Source organism: Tinamus guttatus, unplaced genomic scaffold, assembly GCF_059628265.1.
Source record: "Tinamus guttatus ecotype Peru unplaced genomic scaffold, ASM5962826v1 Tinamus_guttatus_pri_ptg000155l, whole genome shotgun sequence".
NCBI lineage: Eukaryota > Metazoa > Chordata > Aves > Tinamiformes > Tinamidae > Tinamus > Tinamus guttatus.
The window spans coordinates 4,632,551-4,654,176 of NW_028288689.1; the positions used below are offsets into that span (position 1 = coordinate 4,632,551).

A 21,626-nucleotide genomic window follows, 5' to 3' on the forward strand; every position below is an offset into this window, starting at 1 on the left:
ACCTGTGACTGAACTCGAACCTTTTCTCTCTGTTGGCAGTGGAGTTAAAATGGCCGCTCAGGCCCTGTGTGGATATGACTGTCCAGATATTGACATTTAAGATGACTTTAACCTCAATGATTTTAGCATTGAGATAGTATTTGAGAGTTAGTGTTAGCGATTAGAGAAAGAATAAGAAAGAAATCAACCAACAACAACAAAAAAAAAACCAAAAACAAACATAAAACCCCAAGCCTTGTAAAGAAAGGCAAGTCAATAAACAGTGTAATTACTGATTCATTCAGGAGCAGGAATAATGGTTTTCTAAAGTGGAGTGACCAAATCCAGTAACTAACAGTTTGTCAAGGCAATAATAATCGTATTTGTATCTCTTTTAATTGGCTTTAACCTTTCCCTTCATGTGCGAACTATTAAAAAACTGAAGAGGAAAGTATTTAGAGAGACAGATTTATGTTAGCTCTCGGTTTGCACCATTTTAATGAGGTCAAAGCAATAAAGAGTCTCAACAGATCCTCCAGTCTGGATGATGAATGACTTCCCTCCACTGCAGATATACAGTATTGTGCTCAAGTCTTTGAGCTGCTCTTTAAATATGGAAATACAGATTTCTACTGTTAGGAAATAGTTTTGAATGGTGTATTCTTTCTCAGGCATGAATGTGCAAATATATACGAATAAAGATGAGAGAAACTTTGGTTCTTGGGAGGAGGAGGACTGCAGTGGTTGGACTAGACAGAATGGTTGTAAGGTGTAATTGATAAAAGTAAAGTATACATACACATGCAAATGTGCGTGTGTGTGTGTATATATATATATATGTGTGTGTGTATATATATATACACATGAAAATATATCTATGTCTACAGTGTTAGTGCCCAGCTAAATGACCAGTAATAAGGTAAAGCTATGAAGTTAATCGGGTGAAGTAACACGCCATTCTCTTAATTTTAGGGTTATGCCTCTGGTGGATAAAAAAAGTAGCAGTTTTGGTGGAAGCAGGGTTAGGGCTTACTGCTGATTGATATCTGTATATATTTTTTCCATTATTTCCCCCTTTATTTGATGTCTTTGTTTTACTCAGGTTGGGTGGAAACCATGGCATTTCAGACTTATGACTGCAAGATTATCTTTAGTATTTCTTAGCTTTATTGTAGCCTTAATTTTTCTCTTTTTTCTTTTGGTCCTTTTTTTTCCCCTGAAAAATATCTGAAGTTAAAATCTGAAAGTGGACAGAGTCCCCTGGCTCTCCCGCACACGTGCCTTGTAATTGATATAGTGAGCTGCAGTCTCTAAGAATAGAATTTGCAACGATGTGCATGATTGCTGACTAGATTCCTGTGGGAAATGGAAGCTGCTAAAGAAAGGAATATAGCTCTTCTTGCACTTAGGACAGAAATCTCCATTAAACACACTGTGAGATATAATTCCCATGTAGTTACCTTTCTTTCCCTAATGATATCTTCACATATCATTTCCAAGGGAAAAAAACACTGTAAAAATAAAATAGGTATTACTTTGTGACAAAGAGTCACATTGTTAGTCTGAAAGTTTTATTAACAACTCACATTTAGGTAATTTTATGATACTTTTAAAGTAGTGAATTATGAATGATGGAAAATACCCTCCAGCTTAATTGAGTACCATTATGTCTAGTAATTGTCAGTGATTTCTGCAAACAGCCGTTGTTCTCTGGCCTATTAACATAATTTGAATTTTTTATTGCACTTCATAATTATCCGTTGGAGTTAACAAACAAGCCCATTTGCTGGAGTGTTTAAGAACAAAAGCCCCAAATGGACTGGCTGGTGATGGATTGTGACTGTTCACTGACCTTGCTAGAACATTTTGGCCCATCAGTTTTTCACAGGGTCCTGACATCTCCTCAGTGAAGCTGCCAAGCATAGGTAAAACTGTGTCTTGTAGAATTGACTATCACTTTTTTTACTTGTTTTCTCTGTACTGCTTACCCATCACACCATGTCAGCTGTTTGTATTTAATAAGTTGGACTTGTTCACCATGTCCAGGTAGCAAAGACTGCAATTTTGATGCCTACCTAGGTTATAATATTTTTAGATCCAGCACTGGTTAGGTTGCATTATATTTTCGGTGGGTAATTTGGTATCAAAAATGCGTAACGCTACTTGATTAGCCTTGTTTCATTGCCTAGAATATAGGCCTTATGGAGCATAAAATAACAGTTCTAACAAATATAGAGCAAATGGTTTGGAAACTTCATTCTAATTTCTGGGTAAGGAAAGTTCATGATTTTTTTCTAAGTCTTCAAAGAAAAGAAAATAACAAAGATTATTTGAGTTGTTTTGGGTGAACGTAGTGACAGTGATTTTGACATTAGCTGTAGGCCAGGTGTGTTAGTTTCCTGTCTCACACGTGCATTTGCAGCTTGGATAAATGTTTTCAGGCCGGGTCCTCCTCCTCGCTTACTTGGGAGACGCTGGGGAAGGGATTGCGCTGTGGCTCCCAACTAACTCATAAAGCGAAGCCACTGCTACTTCGTCTACTTTTGTGCCTCCGAGGAAGATGTCTGTAACACAAAGTGCGGCCCTTGGCTGTCCTCTCGGACGCACGGTTTATCCAGTCAAACTGAACTCACGGTCTTATTACGCTTATTTTTCCAGCCTATGATCACATAATGAATACTAGCTTTTCTAAAATAAAAACTTTCAGTGACAGAAAACTCTCAATTGTTCCTGTTTCTATAGCTCTTCTATGTAGAAATTGTTTTAAACACGTTTTTATTCCTTAAGCATTTAGATCCTGAGCCATCAAGTCATCTCCTCAATGAGTCCCTGGGGCTGGAGGAACAGTGGAAATTACGGGTTCAGGCTAGAATTAAGGGTTTCAACTATCTTGTACTGGGGGAAGGAGAATGGGAAATGTTAGAAATCCTGGACGTTTGGCTTATAGTTGGGGTAGTGAAATAGGTGATTGACTTTCTGGAGAGAATCGTGTGGCTGTTTTGGCGACATGAAGGTGGTGACTCTTTCCATGTGACCCACAGGAGGGCCTTGGGACCACCGGACGGGACAGGGATGCAGGCGGGTGGCAGCAAAGGGACCGTCTCCTTGGTGGTTTGCCCTAAGCCAACTGCTTATTTGGTGCATTAACTCTCAAATAATTTCACCCATCATCTATTGCATCTTTCTGTGGCAGGCGCGTTACATTGCCTTTTACATTGCTTGTTAGAAAGTATATATTGCAAAGAAGCGAGGTAACTGACTTGGAAGAAAATGTTAGGGATAGAAAGACGGTCTTTGCCATGAGTAAAGAGAAACCGTTCGTAATAGGTGCAACTTATTTGCTGTGGTGGTTTTATGCTGGAGGAACCAACTATGTGCTAAGGTTCTGGAGCCAGGCACATCTGAGCAAGCACTCCGAGGATTAAAATGTTATTTTTCCTTTAGGGGTGTTCTAGACAGGTGAGGTGAAATGAATGGAAAATTTGTTTAATACATGGAGTATATTAAACACTGACAGTTCTCCTGTCATTGAAAATGCAAAAATGCATGTTATGCGTTCAGTTCCGCAGGCCTTAGTGTGGGAGGAAGAGGGAATGCTTTTGAAGACTAGGCGAGAAAATCACACGTTACTCTTTTTCATTATTTAAGCAAGAACTAGTAATCTGGAATTGTTGTACTAGCTGTCTGATAATTTTTATTGTGGGTAACCAACTATGGTTATTGAAGCAAATACTTTCATTATACTTGCATAAATCAGGCAAACTGCTTCTGCCTTGCAGGAAATACTTTTTGTTATTTGTCTGGAGAGGAACGGATAGTGTTATTAATGAAAACATTGAACAACTGAGGAAGTACCCACTCTTTTTATTTCCTTATAATTATTACTACAGGAATGTCCTAGGTGTTTTTCTTAGATTTTTTTTTCTTGCAGGATCTCTGGGGTTGATCTGACTTGCATTTTCTTTTTGTTGCTATTATGCATCCTTGGATTTATTTTCTTTGCAACTCATACATAATGGGATTAATCTGAAAAAAAATTGTCGGTGTTAATCTATATAGTTGTGGCATTAAATATGTGGTTCAGGTATTTAACTGCTGCTCTTGGAAAACAGTGATTTAATGCTCCACTGTTGTGAAAGATCATGTATTTAATTTTGCAACCCTCAGTGAATCTGAAAACTTTAATAGGATTGTACTCAGTAGTCCAGTTACGCAGGGGGTATTCACAGTGCCAGTGTCTTACTGTGCAGAATCAAGTCGAAGGGAATAACAGCTTAAAAAATATTTTGGGTAAATGTTACGTAAAATAAGTGCACATTGCTTAAATTGCGCATCCTGCAGTACTCTGTATTCCAGAGGAAACAGTTTCTGTCCCCGTCTCTACTGAAGAACTTATAGGTGATGCGGGGCTTGCAGAGGCCCAGGGATGAGGTCTGGGGTTGCAGTGCAAGTATTGCAGCCTGGTACAAAAAGGAGGATATCACATTGTACTTGGGACAGTTGTTTTCCTCTGTACTTCTACCCGTGACATGTAGTTATAGAAGTTTTTCTCCTTTTTTACCTTAAAACTGCAGTGGAAATAATTATTTGAAGTAAGTATTCTCAGTTGTGAAGTTCAGAGTTTGGAACTTGCTTTCCTGGTGTGGAGGCTTGGCTTCAAAGTAAGGGCAAAAGAGAAATAATCCCTGCACTTCTCAAGCACCTTTGATTGTTAGGTGTCTCACTGACAGCTGTATTTGTGACAGTAAAAGCAGATACAGTTGCCTTGGGCTCATCTTCCCTGGCTGCTTTTTCCCTGAGTCTTCAGCTAAGTTTAGTTATGACTTATAACTTGAGCATGGCATTTGGGAAAACAGAAAAAGTAGTATAAATGTAAATGTGAAAAGCTACAGCTCATTCTGGTTTTGAAATTGTTGGTGTGAAAAGAACTCAGCAGTGTTTTATTTAAACAAGGTCTGCTTCAACCTTGATTGACTTGCAGTAAATTGCCTGGTACAAGAGGCCAAAGGAAGTGGATAGAAAAATGGCAATCAGCACCAAATGTTTCACGTATTGATTGACAAGCACCAGAGATGTGCTAGAGCAAGATAAATTGGCCAACAGAGCCCGTCTTGACAGCTCCTGAGATGGGAAAATTGTTCCTGTTAATTTGCTGCAGGGACCTTGTCATTTATGGGGATAGATATTTGAGTGTCTTCTAATGGTGTAAACAAACTTTGGATTCCGAAGTAGCGTATTTCAGCTTCAGTTGCTTTAATTCATTTGGTCCACGTGTTTCTGAGCTGCAGTGATAAAGTGCTGTAAGAGTGGAAAGAAGAGAGAAGCTACTGCTGTTCTGAAGATCTTGTCCCTTCTGGAAGGGAGAAGGGCACATCCACCCTGTTATAGCCTGATCTGTTTTAGCGAGGGCTTTGCTTTAATGAAAGGTGTGCAGCAGAGCCTCAGGTTGGTTTTGGGGAAGAAAGCGTATTCCAATCTTTTTTCTTTCTTTCTGGCAGATTTAATCATAACTGAAATGAAAAGATTTCTTACTTTTTTAACATATCTAATTTTATATTTGCAAATGCTTTTTAGTAAGGTTACAGGTTTTCTTAGTATTGCAATGTGGAACTCCCTTTTCTGCATAGCAGCCTTTCATCTTGGCGTTTTCTTTTCATTGAAAGGAAATTTTATCTTTGTAATTTCCTGCACTGCTTTCCTAGCGTGCCGTTAATTACAGTGCTACGCACCAGGCCTGAGGCGGTTAGTGGTCCGATAGCCATTGTGTTGGACTCTTCCATTGAATGAGGTTTTGTTTTCGCCCAAAACTTTGGATGTAAAGTGGAATTTGGCAGAAACATTCTCCATTCAGAAATGATCAGTTGACCTTCTGTTTCTTTATTTGAATTTATTTTCCAAACTTGGAGTCAGAAAACAACTTAACAACGGAGGAAGTATTTCAAACCCTATTCAGGCCTACACGTGAACAAATCTAATGCTTAAATTACTCATTTGTAGGTGGCTTGTTCATTTGGTCCATAATCCTTTTTTTAGATACTTTTGGCTTTCTATGACATCTCCAGGGACCGTCAAGCTCTAGTAGAAGGTATCAGGTAGAGTTTTCAAGTACCGAGATGACTAAATAGGGCTAGCTCCATATTGGTGTTAGTATTTCAGTTCCTCCTGTGATTTTTACGAGCCATTTAGCTCCAGGCTGTTTCTAGAGTGAGCGTCGTTGGCGCTCTGAAGTGAGACCCTTCTCTACTAGGAGAGCTTCTCTCTGGGCCGAGACCTTTCAGAACTCGAGTGAAATCCAGGCTGTGCTGAAGGCAGATTCAATTTGTATTAAGTGAGCTGTTTTCATCATGGTTCGCTATTCAACTGTGGAATACTCATCTTTGAAGCAGGATCTGTTTCAATCCAGTCAAGGAACACAGCGTTTGATGGGAAACGCATGGAATGATTTAGGTGCCTGAAAATGCAGTAAGACACGTGGGAGTGAGGTGCCCATGCAGTTCTGTGCTTTGGAAAATACCATCAGTGATATGACACTTGTGTTTCATGGTAGACCCAAAACTTCTGCTAATATCCATGTGGGTTATGAAAGAAACACAGGATTGAATCTTTAGAGAGAAGAAACCAAGAGATGAAGCAAGAAAAATGTAAATATCAAGATAATAGCCTGCAAATGGCAGTGTCAGTATCAAGAGTAATGGCAGATTAATTCCATTATACTGATACTTTACTTACTGCACTTGAGTAATGGCTCCCACCATTAAGATATGGCCTCTGTAGAGCAATACAGAGCAGATGTTGGGCACTGATTCACAAGTGCCTTCCATGCAAATTGTCCTTAGAAAGCAAAGAGGCACAGCGTGTTCAAGCAGAGCAGAAACTAAGGAAAACCAGTTTCCATACGCTAAAGGAGAATATCCAGAATGTAGAGTGTTGTGTTGGTGGAGTGGTTTGGATTTTGTTTTTTTAAGCGCTGGTATTCCAATACATGAAATACACATTATCCATTTAATGATTTGCAAATCACTCATCATGTAAAGCAGTGTGTTTGTTAGAGATTAGTTCATCAGAAGGTAGAGCTTCGTTTTTTGCTGGTTGCAAAGAGTTAATGCAAACTCTAATCATTATCCAAGAACTACAGATTAGAACTATCTCTATATGACTTTCACAGAGTTTGCTAAGTCATTACTGGGCTGTTTTCTCAGGCTTGCTGAAGACAGTGTTATTTTTCCCACCTACTAGTACCTGCAGGCACTTGAATCGCTAATTGTTGCAACATTCCTGGAGAGAAATTTCTCTTTAATAGAAATAAAGCCAACATTAATGAGATGCACATTCAGTGGAGATGTCATGAACAGTTGTTTAACAGTATTTAGATCAGAATAAAATGTGATAATAAAAGAGGCAAAGGTAAACAGGAGATGTCTGGATAGTGGGAATAAGGTCTATCACAGCGATGTCTCTACTCTTTGTCACTAGAATAAAAAGCAAAGATACACGCGCAGAGGTAGTTTTCCTAAGGTGCGTGGTAATTACATACCTACAACTTAATTAAAGCTTCTCGTTAGTGCTATTCACTGACATCAGTGCATAGCTGGGTATGAGAAGATAAGGTGGACAAATAGTGGAATTTCTGTCTTTCCAGTTTTTAAAAGCCACACATAGATTATCGTATTATATTAAGGGTGACAGTTCAGTCACAGCTTTTGCAAAATAAATTCCTTATGTTACAGCGTTATTTTGGTCTTTGACATCGGCCCAAGGAATGGCTAGAGGGTGACTTACTGTAATTTTTAGTTACAGTTGACAGTTCAAGCAGAGCCTTACTTGATGGAAGCCAAGTTAATGCAAGCACATTAGATTTATGTTCGAGAGGATTTGCCTGTTTCTTCTTACTCTGATTTTACTGGCTAAATCAGAGGTAAGGTAAAATTAGAGAATTCATTTTGACTCTGTGAGTGATGAAAAAATCGTTGAAACAAATTACTGTTTTCCAGCTATGAAGGTATCATTAAACATATGCCAAGTAATCAGCTTGCTACTGTAATAGGTTCATGAAGGAAAAACGTTTTCTAATCTTACTCACTGATGTTTTTCCCAAGACAGCAACAGCTTTTATAAAATGAGGGCTATATCTTCTCATTATAAGACCTAATCTCCCCAAAAGACATTCAACAGCTGCAAAACCTTACCATCTACTAGCTGTAAATTATTTTTATTATTTATCTTTGTTTAACTAAAAAGACAAGGGGCATAAGATGATTTAATGAGACAAGAATTAAGCGACGGTAGCTCTTGACAGCAGCAAATTATTCCTTTACGTACAGAATTGGTTAGGATCATTTTTAAGTTATGACTGTCTAGTTATTTTTTATATCCAAAATTCATAAACCTAATATATATTGTGGATGGATTACCAGGGAAAAATTAATTTAACTTTAACTTTAAAAGCCAGAAAGAAGTGATTGATTTCCAGGCTGTTCTTACTCTTCTCATAGATTATAGTAATCATAGTATTTTGCGTTAGTGCAGTGATTTTCATATTCAAGGACTGTATGTAAACAATACTTCAGGAAATCTTAACCACATACAGAGGTCAAACAGTTTAAGGAAGATAAGACAATGATAGCAGAACAAGCCTATAGAATTCATCTATCTGAAAGCCAAAGAAAAGCCAGGGGCTTGCTGCTGCTTGCTTAGTTTGTTCCTTTTCTAATACTCTAAGTCCTCAAAGCATATTCCCATTTGCAGAGAAGGGTTCTACTTCAGGGGAGGGGAAGGCTGAACCTGCTCAACAGAAAAATACTGAACATTACATTGTGGGATTTTTTTCTTTCACTTTTTTGATAATTGAATTTGTCCTTTAAGAAGTGTTCTTTTTTTTTTTTTTTTTTTCCCCAGTTGTGTGTAATTCCTTGTAAGAAATTCCTTCTTTTCCTGCCAGCAAAGACTAGCTAGACTCTCAACAATGTTAAATAAACAATGAAATTCTATCTTTTACTTTCATAAAGATTATTTTAATTTCTTCTAGTTCCTGGTAATTTTCAAGCTTCGGTTATTTTATTTTGCTATGAGTTTTGTTGATGTATTTTGTTTAAAACAGAATGTCTTGGGAGTGCAAATAAAAGCTACAGCATGTCCCTATGAAAAATTAGGGTTTTAGGATAATTTTAGTGACAAAAAGAAAGTATTTTACTCCTCTGTTGATCTAAATTGCCTCTTTTGGGCAGTTCTTGACTATAGCATGGCTCTGCACCACTTTATATTTTTTACATTCTTTGCTCTGTTCACACTGTAGCTTTGATGTTATGCTTTTTCTGTGTATTGAGAAAATGTGAAAGAACAGAAGGGATGCAGGCTGCTGTTCTGTTTCTAAATCACAATTTGTGCAGGTTACCCTCACAGTTTCACTGGTTTGTTAGCTGCAAAAGATACAAAACCATAGTAGTGTTTTGTCTTCGTTAGCTCGTCGTTATCTAAATCGTAGCTGATGAGTTACTGGGTCTAGGTCTCTCTGGCATTTTCTCTTTGTTGTTTCCCCACCGCGTTTGGTCAGTTCCCACTGCTCCAGGATGCTCTCCGTATCCTCCCTGCTTGCCCTGACTGTCCTTTGGATGCGGCAGCTTCCTGCAGCATCAAGGAGCAGCCTGGGCAGCAGGATCAGCCCCATCCCCTTCGAACGCTCTGTTTTCTCCTTGTGTTCACGTCAAGGGGCACTCGCAAGACAGCGAGGTAGCAGTCAGGTGCTCTCTTGTCTTTCTCCCAGAAGGGGACAGTGCTGCAAGCGTGTCTTGTGCTTGTAGGTAGCCAAAGAAAACCATGATGATTACAGTGAGAAGGAGTAGGAGCACCTGCTCAATATGCTGTAGCTCAAGCAAGTTTCCCTTTGGTCAGCTGCCTGCATATCACATAGTGCTCTGTGTGGCAAAAACAGGCATCCGATATTCTCAGATATCTGATTATCCGATATTCTCCGATATCCGATTATCGGATATTTAGCAACGTTTTGCACCCTTCCGAGTGCAGTGAACGGTGCTGAGATGGAGGTGCTTTGCCTGGGCTGCCTTGGAAACAGAGTCTGAAGGCGCTGTGTTCTCAAGAACAGGGGACTCAACTCGGGGAGAGAGAGGCCTAGCCGGTGCGCCCTGTGCTGATGCTCTTCCCTTTCCAGCTGTTCCTGAGGTAATGGAGTAGAGGAGGGGGAGATCTGACCCCTCTCTGCCACTTCAGTTGTCTCTGCTTGCTGGCCTGCAGCTGCCCTTAGGTTGGATCCCGCCTTGGCTGGTTTGAGTAAGCAGGAGCAGTGCAGCAGCTGTTACTGAGAATGGCAAAAGTCACTTCTATTATAATTTTACATGATTGTTTGTATATAGAACTATATGCTATATTGGTGTAACATGCATATTGGTTTCAGTCAGTCGACTTTGTGATCGGAATTGCCAATTCCATGTTTTAGACTTTCTATTAAGATAGCACCTGTTACGTAGAAGCAACTCATATCACTTTTTAATTCCCTAAATGCTTTCATAGACACTTGAATACTACTATAGTTTCAAAATAGTTATTTTAACAAACAATAATGTTAAATTCTTCCTTCTTCCTGTAATCTTATGTGCCATGGCTCCTGTGAGGGAGGAGAAGGAATGTGCACATGGAGAGCACGTCCCCAACATCCTGCAGGAACTGATGAGCAGCCTGCTACTCCTTGATTGCCTCCCTCACTTGCTTATATTAGTGCTGGGAGTGACTGCAGGCACTCCCCTGTCATTTTTTATCTAGAGATAGGGTTGATCTTCCAGGTTACAGCAATGGTGGTGTTGTGCCCGAATGTAGTTGTGTGGTGGTGAGGATGAGCAGAGCTCTTAGCTGCTGTATGAATATCTGTGTCCAGGACACGTTCTCCACAGCCCTGGCAGCACAATCTGCTGCGGCCGCGTTCACAGCAGCGAACCTGGAGCCTGCTCTGACACGGGCGTTTATGCTGTCTGGTGTCTCAGGGGAGACACGTTCACCCTGGAACAGGCTGCCCAGAGAGGCTGTGGGGTCTCCTCCTCTGGAGATCTTCCAAACCTGCCGGGATGCCACCCTGGGCCACGTGCTCTCCGTGTCCCTGCTGGACAGGGGCGTTGGACGGGGTGATCTCTAGAGGTCCCTTCCAACCCTAAGCATTCCGTGATTCTGTGACATCACTGGGCTTTGGGGTCTCTTAGCCACCGATACTAAGTAACTGAGTACGGTGCCATTCTCCTGTGGATTTGAAATCATCTGTTTAAAGCTCTGTTTGATCTGAGTCTTTTCAATCTCTGTCTGCTTATGAAGCTGCCCTTAACAAGGGGAGTAAAAGGAACACTCACACCAGCAGCTGGTCTGCATCCTCAGGGTCTGCAGACGTCTTAGATGGCTGTGGCCCCTGGCACCATTACAGCAACAAGCAAAGGCCGAACTGCGGTGAGGCGACTGAGGCACTGTAGAAGCCTGGGGGGCTTGAGAGTGTAGCAGTAATTGAGGTAGAGTTCATAAAAGTTCCTGGGTTCGTGAAGAAAGATGCAACTGTTAAAGAGAAAAAATGGAAATGATTAAGTCAATGTTGTCTGCTGTATAACCTTATGGAGAAAAAAAAATAAAGACTAAAGAGCGAGGGAAGAAAAGGCCCTTGAAGAATTAGATGCTGCAGTCCACAAAAGACCCAGGTAGAAAGGTAATCTCAAATCAAAATATGCTTTGTTGGAGAGTTTTTGCTTCACATTAATCAGTAAGATAAGATAAATGACAGGAGAAAGTAATAAAACTGAAAAAGGAAATGATTCTTTTATTGTTGTTTGCATCATTTTTTGAAAAATGACCAACAAATACTGTAGCCAGTATCTGTATGGGCCTTTGCCTGGCTGAGCCACATCTGAGGCTAATTTTTACAATTGAAATTGTAATATATTAGTTTTTAGACTTTAGTTTCCTTTTATACTATTTGAATTTCTTTTAGATTTTTAGGTTATATTACACAGTTGCATTATTTTTGCCAATAGAAGTATCCCTTTCAAATAGAAGTATAATATAACTTCTGTCAGTGCACAACTAGATAAAAATCTTGGCCATTGAAACTTTACCACTATTAAAACACTAATCAGTACAAAATGAGAATAGACAAAAACTGTACAGGTTTCTATTTTACATTATGCTTTTAAGTCTTGATAATAGCAATGTAATAGAGTACTGTTATTACTGTATTTCACAATGTATCTATAATACCATAATATAAGGCAAGTCCCATTGTGAAATGACTGAAATGAATTATTTTGAGAGATAGGAGGTCTCACAATATGACTGTGACGGTACGTGCAAGTGTATCTGTCCGGAAGCTCAGATTTGCAAACCCCGTACAGCTCAGTCTGCTTATAAATGCTATTGTAAAATGTTGAACATATTTGACCAAATTATTCAAAGTATTACATGGTATGAATTGAACCCATTATTTCTAATTTAAGAGCATATGGTAAAAAAATGTATTTATCGTGCCTTTTAGAGCCTGATCATATATGTTCTTTTCTCTCTGGCAGTCTCAGTCATTCTGGCAGCTCTGCAGAGAGCTACTTCTTAGATTTATGTCCGAAGGAAACAGAGCTTAATAGGATCTCTCTGCACATGTGTCTTTCTGTTCCTGTCGAGTAGCTTTTCAACTCATTTCCTACCAACTTTTACAAAAGGACAGATGTTTGAAAGACGTCATACCATTAAGATAAGATGTTTTTATGTGTTTCAGGGAGGAAAGAAAAAAAAAATGGAATGGTCACACAGAGAAAAGAAACTCGAGTTAGAGCCGCGCTGCTGCGCAGGGAAGGGCTGTAGTGAGAGCTTCGTGTTTAGTAGATGCCTAAAGTCAACTTGACAGAGAGACTCTAATTGCCCCAGGTCCAAGAAAAACTTTAATCAAATTTGGCAACTTAGCAGAGAAAGCTGATGACCACCAGACTGGCTGGCAAGAGGTTCCGTGGCTCACAGACATCTATGTCTTTCAATTAAGCATGAACTTGTAGACAAATGTACCTCAGGAGCCAGCTTCTCTCCAAAACAACAGAAAAGGTTAACTACTTGATAACCTTCTGTTCCATCTAAGCTTAATCCACAACTGAACTTTTATCTTGGCTTCAGGGATCTGGTCTGCTGTATTCCTTGAAAATAGCAATGTGATTAGCTTCCCATGCAGGAGAATAGTTCTTTGGATAGTTTTTGTTTCACCGAACTGTTAAAACTGTGTTTCAATATAGTCTGCAAAAATGTTCCTAAATATCTCTGAAATATCCTAGATTTACACAGACAACATTTTTATTATTTTCAACTCATCAGTGTTTCTATAATGCAGTATTTCCATATGATATAGTAAATGCAGGTTTTGACTGTATGAAGCTGCTTCTTTTAACTTCAGAATGTTGAAGTAGAGCCCCAATATGTGAAAGTAAAATGTATGCAGTGTATGCAGGGTCATATTCCATATTCTGTCATGTGAAACCATGCTTCATAATTGCAGGAGGGGAAAAAAAGGGACTTTACAGGAGCTTATATGGGAAAGCAGAGAGTATAATACACCTCTCATACAGCTGTGGTAAAAAGAACTAACCATGTAGCTTAGTTGAATGAGAGATTTTAGAGAACATCAAGAAGTATAAAGAAAAAAAAAAACAGAAGGCCATCAGATATATCTTATTTTAATGGTGCTGCATTTGCATTAGTTCTGTTCAGAAAATACTGCCTCTGGGAGGGCTGCTGAAGAGGTGGAAAATAATTGGAAGGTGAACAGAAGTATATTGCAAAGATCTTTCCAAAACACAATCTATTCAGAACTTGCTGTGCTGGGAGATGGGTGGTGAGGCGCTCTCGGGGGCAGTTGGCTCCGCTCCCCGGTTGTGCCGGGGCGGCTGGGCCCAGCTGGCAGGCTGAGCGGCTGCGAGGGGAGGGCCCGCGCTCCAGCGGGGATGGTCCCCGGCTCCGGGTCCAGAACCTGCTGCAAGTGATGGCAAAGTGTCCATTAAGTTAATAAACTCAATGTTTTATCGGGCTAAGGCAATTGGTTTAAACTGTGGAATGCAGGCCATGAAAATCTTTATTGCACAAAGTTTTAGACCTACAGAAAAGTGTAAGTGCTGGAGCCATTTGCCTGTTAAAAAAAAATATCAGGAGAACATTGTTTTAAGAAATGGTTACACATGTGCTTTATTTCTGTATTACTTTGATTTTAGGGAACTGGTACTAAAAACTGTAGAAAGAAATGTATAGAATTTTCTAATGAAACTGTGTGGCTGCTATGCTTGGACTTTGCAGCATCTGTGAATGAGACTTTTGGCTGTTGTGTATTTGCCAGTGCACACAGAACTGACCACTGCTGATGCAGTGGTGCTCAGTTACCTTCACCAGTGAATTGATTCTCACTCACGTGATGAGTTGCAAGCTGCTGTTGTGGACACAATTCTGGAATGACTTCACAGCACAACTGCTGACTTTGCCTTGAATAGGATACAAGCAGACAAGTTAGTACCAGCCAAGAGTTTTTTTTTTGACTGTGCACATTTGTAATGATGGACAGTTGCAGTGTAATTACTTGGCTGTTTGGAGTTTTTTTTCACTACATTCATTGCTGATCTTTGATCCCTTTGTCCTCTTTCCCAGGTCGTCCCATTCCACCTACATCCTCGTCTAGCCTTCTTCCATCTGCTCAACTGCCCAGTTCTCATAATCCTCCACCAGTTAGCTGCCAGATGCCCTTGCTAGACAGCAACACGTCCCATCAAATCATGGACACCAATCCTGATGAGGAGTTCTCTCCTAATTCTTACCTGCTAAGAGCATGTTCAGGGCCACAGCAGACTTCCAGCAGTGGTAAGAAATTTGCAAGTATACAGATGTTTGTTTGTGCCGTGTTTATGCCGTTTTTTACATTTCTTGCCAAGTTGTTTGTTCACCAATACAAAAGACTATATATGGAAGTGGGAGAAGCAGAAAAATGTGCACATTTATTTCATTGAAACTTAATTGAAAATGCCACGTGTTGCGTGTGGTTTTTGTTCTTGTTGTTCATTTTGCTATAGAGATTTTTTTATATTTTAGGACTCTTACAATCAGTGTAAAAATTATAATAGAATACTTGTCATCAGAGGAAATTTACTTTTTAAGTTGGTTTCATGCTCATGGATGCATCTAATAGAGAAGAAATGTATGCACAGTGGTACTGTTTTATTTTGAACAGGCGAATCCTGTACTTAGGATTATTTAAGGAGGTTCTGTATCTGAAAATCTGTGTTGCTTCTGTCATTCTGTTTCTTTGTTTCATAATCTGTCTGATTCTGTTCTCTCAATGTCACGTTTAACTGATGTCGATATTTTCAGTAAATTAATCCTTGTCTTTCAGACCAGTTTTACAAATATTTGCAGCTCTGCTTATCAGCCGTATAAACTGTAGCACTCTTTTTTTAATTCAAATGCCACCTTTCTATTTTGACAGGCAAAATTTGATGAATCAAGGCACAAACTATTTTGAACATTAGCAAATGTTTGTGCTCAAAAATATGAGCAAAAATGGGAAATAAGTTATACTAGACTCCTTTGTTTTGCCACTCCTTTTTTATGCCTGTTTTTGAAGAGTAACATCTGTTGTGCCGTTCCTGCCTCTATCATTGGAAGCTACAAGTTAATACTTCATGAAAGAGCACGGCGCTCTCAATTCATTTTATGAGCCCTACTCTCAACCTACTATTTTGGTTAGCGTGTATTCGGAATCCTCATTTAATACAATTTTGTCCGTGTAAACTTTCCAAGATAAGCTGATTTGCTAATACGATAAATACAGTTAGGATTGGAGGACATGGAGCGATCGTATGATATGAAAACAGAATATGAAGTTACTGATCTGCCTAAGGTCTCTCTCTCCTGTAACAGTAGAGATCTGAATGGTATTGGAGGAGACTATGTGGTGTAGGCCCTTGTTGGGTGAATACAGCATCTCTGAATGATGGCCATGAGTGCAGCCTGGGCAACCTGGTCTGACCTCAGAACTGGCTCTGCTCAGTGGGAGGTTGGACTAGGGACTTCCTAAGGTTCCTTCCAACCTGACTTATCCTTTAACCCTATCATCCTTTTGCTATATACAGTATGGTAAAATGTAGTCAGATTACTAAATTTTCAACATTCACACACAAGGTACTAATAGACTGAGCATGTTTCTTTGGTACTTGATTTTTGAGGGTTGAAAATACAACACCAGTTTTGTTTGTTTGTTCTTTGAAAGCTGTTCTAGCTAACCTGCAGCCCTCCAAATCCCTCATCTGTGATGGACAACTCTGTAGAAATCATAGTAGCAGGGAGAAAAAAAGTGGATACCTACGTAACATGTTCCATGTTTGCAGAGTCAGTATAGCTTCCATGAAGGGTAGTCCTGCCTCAGAAACCATTACGTTGCTTGCAGGGGCCAACCATTTGTAAGGAAGGGTGATCTCTCTTTGGGCTTTAAAATGCTCTCAGCTTTTAAGGAAACCGGTCTACCAAAGAGTGAGAGGGAAACTTCTTCAATAAGAAGCAGTTGTTGGAAGGCAAATGCCAAGAGTAATTGGCATTCCATGGGCTATGATGGCACCTGGAGAAGGTGGTGAGCAGTAGGATAAAAAAAAATAGCTCAGGATAAGGTGTTAAAAACAAGATTAGACTGTGAAGCATCGCAGAAACGCCTTATGAGATGAAGTAACAGGACAATAAAATGTCAGAAGTAATTCAGAGAAGGTAAGTGTAGTAATACTCATGAAAAACAACAGCAAAAAGCTGACAGGTTAATGATGGGGCATTACCCAAGAGAAGTGGGTTCTTGGGGATATGCAAGTTTCAACTCAATGCTCAGCATCAGGCAGATGTCAACAGTTAGGAAAAGAATCAAGAACAAAGCAGAGAGCACAGGGTGAAGGATGCAATGAATCAGTTGACAAGGGCTCAGGAGGAAATGGGGAAAGCTGTTGAGAGAGAGATACAGTTAGGGTTCCTGAGTAGAAGCAAATAGACATCAGGAAATCTGAACCAAAAATAGGTGGAGACTTAGAGGGTGCTTTCGTACTGGGCACTTGGGCTGCTCTGCTGGAGTTGTGTGAACCAGGACGGCTTTTCCTTTCTTTTAAAATCAAATGAAAAAAGGGGCAGAGAAAGAACATGCACAAATTTGATGGAAGAGCTCTTTATATCTCATTTTAAATAATAGTCATTGCTCGCTTTATATCCTTAGAAGCCTTGGATTTTACATTTTTTACAGCCTGTGGACTAATGCAAGGTATTTTTTCAGGATGCTCGAATATGTTTTGAATTGATTTTAGTAGTTGGTTTGTTCATCTATAATTCACCATATGTTTTCCCAAGCATATTCCATTTCCTTCTTTAATAAACCCTCATATAGTGTATAATGATGTGCTTCTAATTTCCAGGATGTAGGAAGCAGCTGTCTTCCTTCCATCTACTTTATGCCACAGAGACACATGGGACAGTTTCATCAGCATTGAGAATATCTGACAGCACAAGCTTTTCAGGCCTTAATACTTCCTTAGAAACTAAGTCAATGTTTTCTGGCAATCTTACTTTCTTTCGGCAGATTTTTGCAATACTTTTAGAGAATCTACAGGAATATACCAGAGATAGTGACATGTACTGCAAATGGGAATTGACTTTTTTTTGTATGTTTTTTACTCAAGAGATTTTTCAGAGCAGTGTATGCCAGCTACATGACAGAAATTAGACCATGGGGTTTTTCCCCCCCCCCCCTTTTTAGGGTCTGTGGAAACTAGTGTCTGGGAATATTGATTCTCATATTTGGGAGACAGTGGATAGATACAAATATCTTGTTTGGGCTTAAAAAGCTTTGAATATAATTAAGGCGTAGATCTCAGTTATTATTGATGGATAATGACAATATGCCTGATAGTGATTATTAATAATTATTTCCTGACCCTGTCTTGTTTTTTTTTGTTTTTTTTTTCTGTTAAACATTTCTATTGCCATCTCCAAAGTACATATTGAAGATTAAATATTTGCAAAAGATACTGTTACTTAATAAGTGTCCTCTTGTTTGACTGATTGTTCACTTAAGCCCCTACGATTACAGGATAATTCCTCAAAAAGCTTAAGATTAGTCTTTCTGGATATGAGGTGGTAGTCATGCATATGTACTGCCCTATGCCCTTCAAAATAGCCATTCTTGATATATCTGGAAAACTCATTTGCCTAAAAAAATTGCCTAATCAAATCTGCCATCAAATGAGCAATCTATTGTTGATATTATGAAGGCCTTTAATCTACAATAAATCTTTGTTAGAACTCATCAGAGCTTCCAGTTTGAGAGAAATGTGATTATAGCCCTCTTAAAATGACATTACATCATTGGGGTGATTGGTTTATCATTTGCAGAAACGACATCAATCATAACTAGCATAACCACATAGTAAATGAATTCAACCTTTCTACTGCAGAACAATGACACAATAATTGCTCAAAATCAGACTTAAAATGAAATCAGAAAATGCACTTTCTTTAAATATGATGTTAACCTAATGGAATATGTTATTAAAAATCATGTTTGAGGAAATTCTATGTAATTAAAAATATGTGAAAATGTATTCCTTTTTTTTCTCTCATTAGAACCTGATTTCAGTTGCAGAATCATTTTATATGCAACAGAGATTATGCTGTTTTTAATTGAACTCCCATCACTTACATTTCTGTGCTTGTATTTCTTAATATTATATGCAGCACAATTATTTGTGATGAAGGACAAGAGGTTTTTGAGATCTGGTGCACCTGCTGATCATGTCTTGGAAAAAAAACACAGATATTATAGAAGGAAATTAGACCTTTTACACATGAAAACTTACTGGAAAGATTTTTTTTTTCTGTTTGAAAGAAGGTCAGTTCCTGTCACACCATTTCTTAAGATGGTTTCTTACAGCTAAAAATAAGAATGATTTTTTTTTTTTTTGTATGCTTCGTATATATTTTCTTTCTGGTAATGCATGGCAACGCATCTTGTTGGTATATCATTTTAATGATTTCACCCACAATGTATCAGAACCGGCTGTTTTACATAGATAGATAAATAAGCTCTTGAATATAAGGGGGTTCATTGCCAGCCGCTTTCCCTTTGCTTCTTTGTGCAGAATTTGCTGTTACTTAGTCTTTGGAATCCCAGCAGAAAACCAGCGGTTTTTTTTCAGCCACAGGAGAACACCTGGGACATACCTCCTTGCACAGTAATTGTGGATATCCTGGATGCATAACAGGATACTTTCATCAACGTCAACCTTTCTGTCAATGAGAGAGTAGATGTTGGGTGAGCTTTTGGTCGTACCCAGGTTTTCACTAGTAACGTCCTTTTGGCTCAGAGAAAATTAGATAAAATGTTTGGCTCATTGTAACTATTGGCCCATGGAGCATCCTAGGCTCTTCTTAGGATTTGATTTGGTTTTTCACGTGCAGTTATTGGCAGCAAGGAGCGGGGGATGGAGAGGCAGGCTGGGTTGAGTGGAGTAAATTGTTGTTGTTTAGTGTTGTCTGTGCATTGAACTTGAGATGAAAAAATGAGAAATTTATGTTTGACTGCCATTTTGTATGACTGGTTTGTAATAATTTACTGCATGAAACTGCAATATTATTTATATTCAGTATAAATGTCTAGATACATGGGTGTCCTGTGTTCAACAGATACTGCCCATTTGTAGGATTTTGTAGGATTTTATTACTGTGTAATTTAATTCACATAAACTGTTGCCTTCTAGTTTAATCCAGTAGGTAAAAACCTTTTGACCAGGAGGACATGGGTTTAAACTGCAGATAAGAAGCCTAGGCATGCTTGACTATCCCAGCATGATAGCAGGGGCTGCTGGATTGGAGAGGAACTCTTCTACACAAAACTAACACTGACAGCATCAAAAATGTTGACAGGAATCTCTTAAAATTCAGCCAAGGGAAATGCAAACCGCGGCTCCAGGGGAGGACCAGACATGCTCCTGGACACCCTGCTCGTTGCCCTGCTTGAGCCTGGCTTGGCTCGTTGGCCAAGATGGTCTCTAGAGGTGCTGTCCGACTTCCTCCACCCTGAGGGATCCCCTGGCACTGTACAGAGTACTGAGCACGGGCCAGGCTTTTCTGAAGGAAAATAAAAAAGATTATCCCTTATGGGACAAGCCTTGTCCTTGAGTGCTTTGGCTCAATCCGGGATACACTCCGTGTTGACATCCACCTGAATAACTTGAGAGGTCAGTAAGTTTTAGGTAAGGCCTGCAGCTTGTATGAGGCACAGGGTAGCCCTTTGCCAGAGCTTCCCAGCAGTGACTGTTAGTATAGTGAGATATAATTCCAGTCATATTCAAAACAACTTTCTTACAACAGTTCCGTTGCATCCGTTACAAGTCCCTGGACATTCTTGCTTGATCCTCAGAATATGGTGCCGTGAAACTTTCTTTGCCATGGGTTGTCTTTGCAGGTATTTACGTTGTTACACAAGGAGTTGCAACTTGATCATTTTAATTTCTATTTCCTAATTAAAGGGAAATCGATGTATGTTTCTTTTTGTTTTCTGTTATTGGGTGTTTCAGTGTGATAATCTTTTTCTTCACCTTGGTACTCATGGCTGTTGTGTACTCCCCTAGAAGAAAAAGAAAGAAAAACTAATATGAAGGACTCCATGCTTAAGCTAAATGTAGTTAATGTGAAAAAAAAAAAAATGTTTCTCAGACTTCAGCTAACAAACAGAGGGGCAATGTCCAATATATAGTTATCTTTTATAGTAGATAAGATGGAGTAGAAACTAAAGCTTGTTACTTGTGTACTTGTGTTTTGGTTTTTTTTTTTTTTGAGTGATTATTCTTTGAAGACTGGCTCTTATCTTGTGGTTTTAAGTAACAGTGTCTGCCTGTGTGTCTCTGTTTCTTCCCTTTGCGTTAAAACAGGAAGAAATCTGAGCTTTTCTGTTTACCTCCAGCTACGCTGTTTGCCTCTGGGTATGTTTAAACTGAAAGAGTTTGCGTGTATAGCTTTATTGATAGAATCTTCTACCGCAAATACAGCCTACACAAGTGAAATGTTCTGTCCTATTATTTCCTAATCCAGTTCATCACATGGATTAAGTCCTAGTGCAAGTAGAACTCCTTTTTTCTTCAAGTTCCTGTGGAACTTTTGATGCTTTAGTTTCTGACCGTTTCCTCTAGTTCTGTCGGTGGCCGCCACTAAAAAGAGGCTAGCACCATCAAGATCTTGTCTTCCTTATATTCTCTGCTTTAACAGCAACATATTAATTCTGTGTGAAGCCGCTGTTGGAGCAGTAATGTAAAATGAGTATATGGTTCTTCTATTAAACAGCTGCTGTGTTCTGATGTAGATTTATGAATGCTTCTGCAAGAGGGAGCGTGGTGGAGGTGCATACCACGTGCTGTGTTTTAGGAGCCTCAATAAATGTTCGGCAACTTGGACATTGTCGGATGCTTTGAGAGCAGATGTGGAAATGCGGCCTTGTTCTTTCTGCAGGGATACTCTTAACCTGCAGCGTGTCTGTGGCCGCAGTGCCCGCGTGGAGCTGCCTAATTCCTCTTGGGAGGCTTGGGAGCAGAAGGAGTTTGAGCGTAGAAGTCTTGAAGTGATCAACC

At 39.4% G+C, this 21,626-nt stretch overlaps 1 protein-coding gene across 2 annotated transcripts in view; it reads left to right on the plus strand.

Annotated features, from left to right (window-relative positions):
* Window positions 1-21,626, plus strand: part of TENM2 (teneurin transmembrane protein 2) — a 415,827-nt gene that overhangs the window by 202,180 nt on the left and 192,021 nt on the right. For both annotated transcript variants that reach the window (XM_088522621.1, XM_088522622.1), the window contains exon 3: window positions 14,632-14,841. In XM_088522621.1, coding sequence (XP_088378747.1) covers window positions 14,632-14,841 — 210 coding nt within the window. The remainder of the gene's footprint in view (window positions 1-14,631; window positions 14,842-21,626) is intronic.